This window comes from the organism of the source record quoted next, unplaced genomic scaffold, assembly GCF_019419815.1.
Source record: "Pyrus x bretschneideri cultivar Hongxiangsu unplaced genomic scaffold, Pyrus_bretschneideri_v1 Contig4, whole genome shotgun sequence".
NCBI classification, from domain to species: Eukaryota; Viridiplantae; Streptophyta; class Magnoliopsida; order Rosales; family Rosaceae; genus Pyrus; species Pyrus x bretschneideri.
The window spans coordinates 11,100,507-11,103,853 of record NW_025999723.1 but is presented as its reverse complement, the minus strand read 5'-3'; the positions used below and the strand labels follow the sequence as shown (position 1 = coordinate 11,103,853).

Below are 3,347 nucleotides of genomic sequence, written 5' to 3'. Positions count from 1 at the left end.
CTTTTTCTTTCCTTAGGAGTTAATTGGAACTCGTGTTTCAGTGTTCACTTGAGAAATTTGTGTCCCTGAAGTTTGAGAGTTTGCTTGGCATTTTGAGTTGTTGCTTGAGTGTTTACTTGTTGAGTCTCCTGCATTAACCCAAGAATGAATTAAACTACAATTCAACTTACAACACTTGCTAGTTTGGTTTTTTAGGATTTACGAAAGCAGAAATATGTACCTGACTTTTATTTGTTGCATTCGTATGTTGTGATTTTCCACATCCTACTTTATTGTGCCCTAACTTTCCGCATTTATCACAGGCTATCTCTACAAACCATTTTCTAAGTCTCTACGGTTGTGGTGTGTCATTATGCTCACCTAATAGATTAGTTAGTGGTGGGGGATAGTGTGCTTGTGGCTCAACTTCACCTACAAATGCAATTCTCTTTCAGTTTGGCCTGCCAAGTTGCTTCTTGCATATTGGAGGTTTCAATGGAGTTAAATCCGTCCTATCCCACAAATCCATTCCAGGAATGGGGTAGATTATAGGATCATAAGAGTTCAAGTAAGCTTCCTTCTTGTAGCAGTCATAGACATAGGCGTAAACACTCTCATCTTTGGCGAATATACAAGCAATTGCATGTGAGCATGGGATCCCACATAAATCCCATCTCTTGCATGAGCAAGTAGACTCCTTCAAGTTCACTACAAACTGTCTACCACTTAAGTGCTGTACTAGGTGCTCATTCTCACCAACCATCTTACGAATACAATAAGTACTTTCCACTTTACTTTTCTCAATTATCTTGAAAATCCTTGGACCATCTGGATGCTTCCAATTCCTCCTAGCAGCTCTTCTATTGGCCATCCTAAGCATGATATACTTGTTGATGTTATCTAGAAGTCCCAAGATAGGCCTCTTCTTGCCACAAGAATAACAGAATTAAAACTCTCACATAAGTTGTTAAGTAGAACATCACACTTATAGTGAGTATTAAAGTGAGATCTACTCCAATTATTAGCAAGCCTATCATTAAGCCATTCCCATGCTTTTTCATATAGATTTTTCATCTTTTGCCATGTTTTCCTTCCACCATAGTACTGTTGTTGCCTTTGCTGCTACCCATAAAATATTTTTCATTTCCAATCCTTGAAAGCCAGAAGCTTTGAAGTTTTGATGTAAGTGCCTAACACACATCTCATGCTCAGCAGTTGGGAGTAATTTTTTATTGCTGATTCCAAACCCTTTTGCTTGTTACTTACAAAAGCCCATGCTAGGTCAGTCTTAATTTTCAAATTAGCAATCAAAAGCTCCAAAAACCAAACCCAAGTGCTTTTGTTTTCTATTTCAACAATTGCATAAGCTATTGGGAATAAACCATTATTTAAGTTAATCCCAATAGCTGTCAAAATCTGTCCAGAATAAGGGCCTTTAATAAAATAACCGTCAACTCCTATGACAGGCCTATAGCTTTCCAAAAATCCTTGTTTACACCTTGCCAAACACACATAAATCCTTTGAAAAAGAATATCATCACCGTCCATTTGAGTCTTCACCTTGATTTTGCCACCTACGTTGGCCTTCTTAAGCTTTTCCACATAGTCCCATAATCGTGCATATTGCTTCACATAACTACCTTCAATCACTTCTCTGGTAAGCCTTTTAGCTCTGAAAACTTGGTTTCTAGTAACCACTAAGTTGAACTCTCTTCTAACCTCGGCCATGATGTCATCGACATCCCAATTTGGATTTGTTCTAAGTATGTCTATATAGTGCTCTGAAAGCCATCTTGAATTTGCACATAAAAGTTTGTCAACCCTCCCACATTGGTGCTCTAATTGCAGGGTTTTTATAACAAAGGTATCCGACCTTGGATTCTTCTTCGCGGCTAAAATCACAAATGGGCAAGTTTCTAACCCTTCACATACAGCCCTCAATCTCGTCTTGTAATTTTTTTTTTAATCTAATAGCTCTACTAGTCCTTATAGAATGATGCTTCATAGCCTCCTTAGCTTCTTTCTTGTTCGAAACATTATGCCAATTCTAAATTGAGGATTTTTAAGGTCCGTTTGCCTCTTCCATGTTTTAAACTTCAGCTTTCATTTCTTCCTCTTCTTATTTGACTCAATGTCTTCAATATTCTCTTTACCCTTATCAAGGCTATCAAAATCCTCAAAGTTTGCTTCATCCGATGATATATTTCTAGTATGTTCAAAAGGTGGCTCTGCCTCAAAATTCTCTAGCCCTTCTTCAACATTTATCTCATACAATTTATCATCATCTTCACTCTACTCGTACTCACTAACAACAAAGTTGTCATCATTTTCTTCATTTTGCTCACCTTTGTCAGTGTCAGTTGCTTGATTAATACCAATCTCGCCAAAACCATCCAAGTTAAACTCATCATCATCCAAAGTAGGCCACTCCAAAAAGAATTGACTGCCAAACTCCTTGCTTGCATCATGACCCACATAGAAGATCTCAACAAATACCCTGTATGTAGTTTAAAATGACCTCTCAGAATAAAACAACGAAGATTCCACAAAAAGTAATGTGTTATTTCCCATTAAAGCCCAGGTTGCAGTGTAAAAATAATTGCATTTTATTCTACAAAGAAAATAAAGTGTTGGATAAATACCCTGTATGTAATGAGTCGCGGTTTAAAATGACATCTCAAAATAAAACAACGAAGATTCCACAAAAAGTAATGTGTTATCTCCCATTAAAGCTCAGGTTGCAGTGATTGTATATGTCGATGCACATTGCAAGTGACATGAGGTGGCATAAGGACATACGAGTGGATGATGATGTTATGAGATATCCTGTAGATGGAGATGCCTGGAAAGAGTTTGATTGACTATACCCTAATTTTGCACGTAAGCCCCGGAATGTTAGATTAGGACTTGCAACAGACGCGTTTAATCTGTTCGGGGTTCTAAACCAAAATCATAGCACCTGGCCAATCTTTGCAATTCTGTATAATTTGTCACCTTGGAAATGCATGAAAAAAGAATATATGATGATGACATTGTTGATAACGGAAGTTCCGGGCACGTCTATTGATATTTATTTACAATTGTTGGTCGATGAACTAAAAGAATTATGGCAAATCGTGTTCCCACGTACAATAAATCTACCAAGAAGATGTTCACTTTGAGAGCAGCAGTGATGTGGATCATAAATGATTTTCTTGCATACGTTATGATGTCTAGGTAGAGCACTAAGGGTTATTACGAATGCCCAGTTTGCAAAGAGAACACTTAGTAAAAGTTTGTTACCTAAGGCATCGTAGATGGTTGCCGTGGGACCACAAGTGGCGTCAGAATGAGACAACATTCTTCAACGCATAGAGCTTCGACCAAGA

General features: G+C 37.7%; 1 protein-coding gene across 1 annotated transcript; it reads right to left on the bottom strand.

Annotated features, from left to right (window-relative positions):
- Positions 1–430: 430 nt before the first annotated feature.
- LOC125468812 lies at positions 431–3,012 on the bottom strand. The gene is made up of 5 exons (XM_048565267.1): positions 2,939–3,012; positions 2,325–2,476; positions 1,540–1,871; positions 1,246–1,395; positions 431–901 (listed from the first exon to the last, which is right to left on the bottom strand). Exons 1-5 carry the CDS (start codon positions 3,010–3,012, stop codon positions 431–433), a joined length of 1,179 nt encoding a protein of 392 aa, XP_048421224.1.
- Positions 3,013–3,347: the final 335 nt, after the last annotated feature.

Bases quoted from the DNA above. Each gene is read 5' to 3' on its own strand.
- LOC125468812 (XM_048565267.1), bottom strand. From the start codon at position 3,012: ATGTCATCATCATATATTCTTTTTTCATGCATTTCCAAGGTGACAAAT. The intron at 1,872-2,324 runs GTGAGCAAAATG...TTGTGATTTTAG, and splicing joins AGCAACTGACACTGACAAAG to CCGCGAAGAAGAATCCAAGG. The intron at 1,396-1,539 runs GTGAAGACTCAA...TATTCTGGACAG, and splicing joins ACGTAGGTGGCAAAATCAAG to ATTTTGACAGCTATTGGGAT.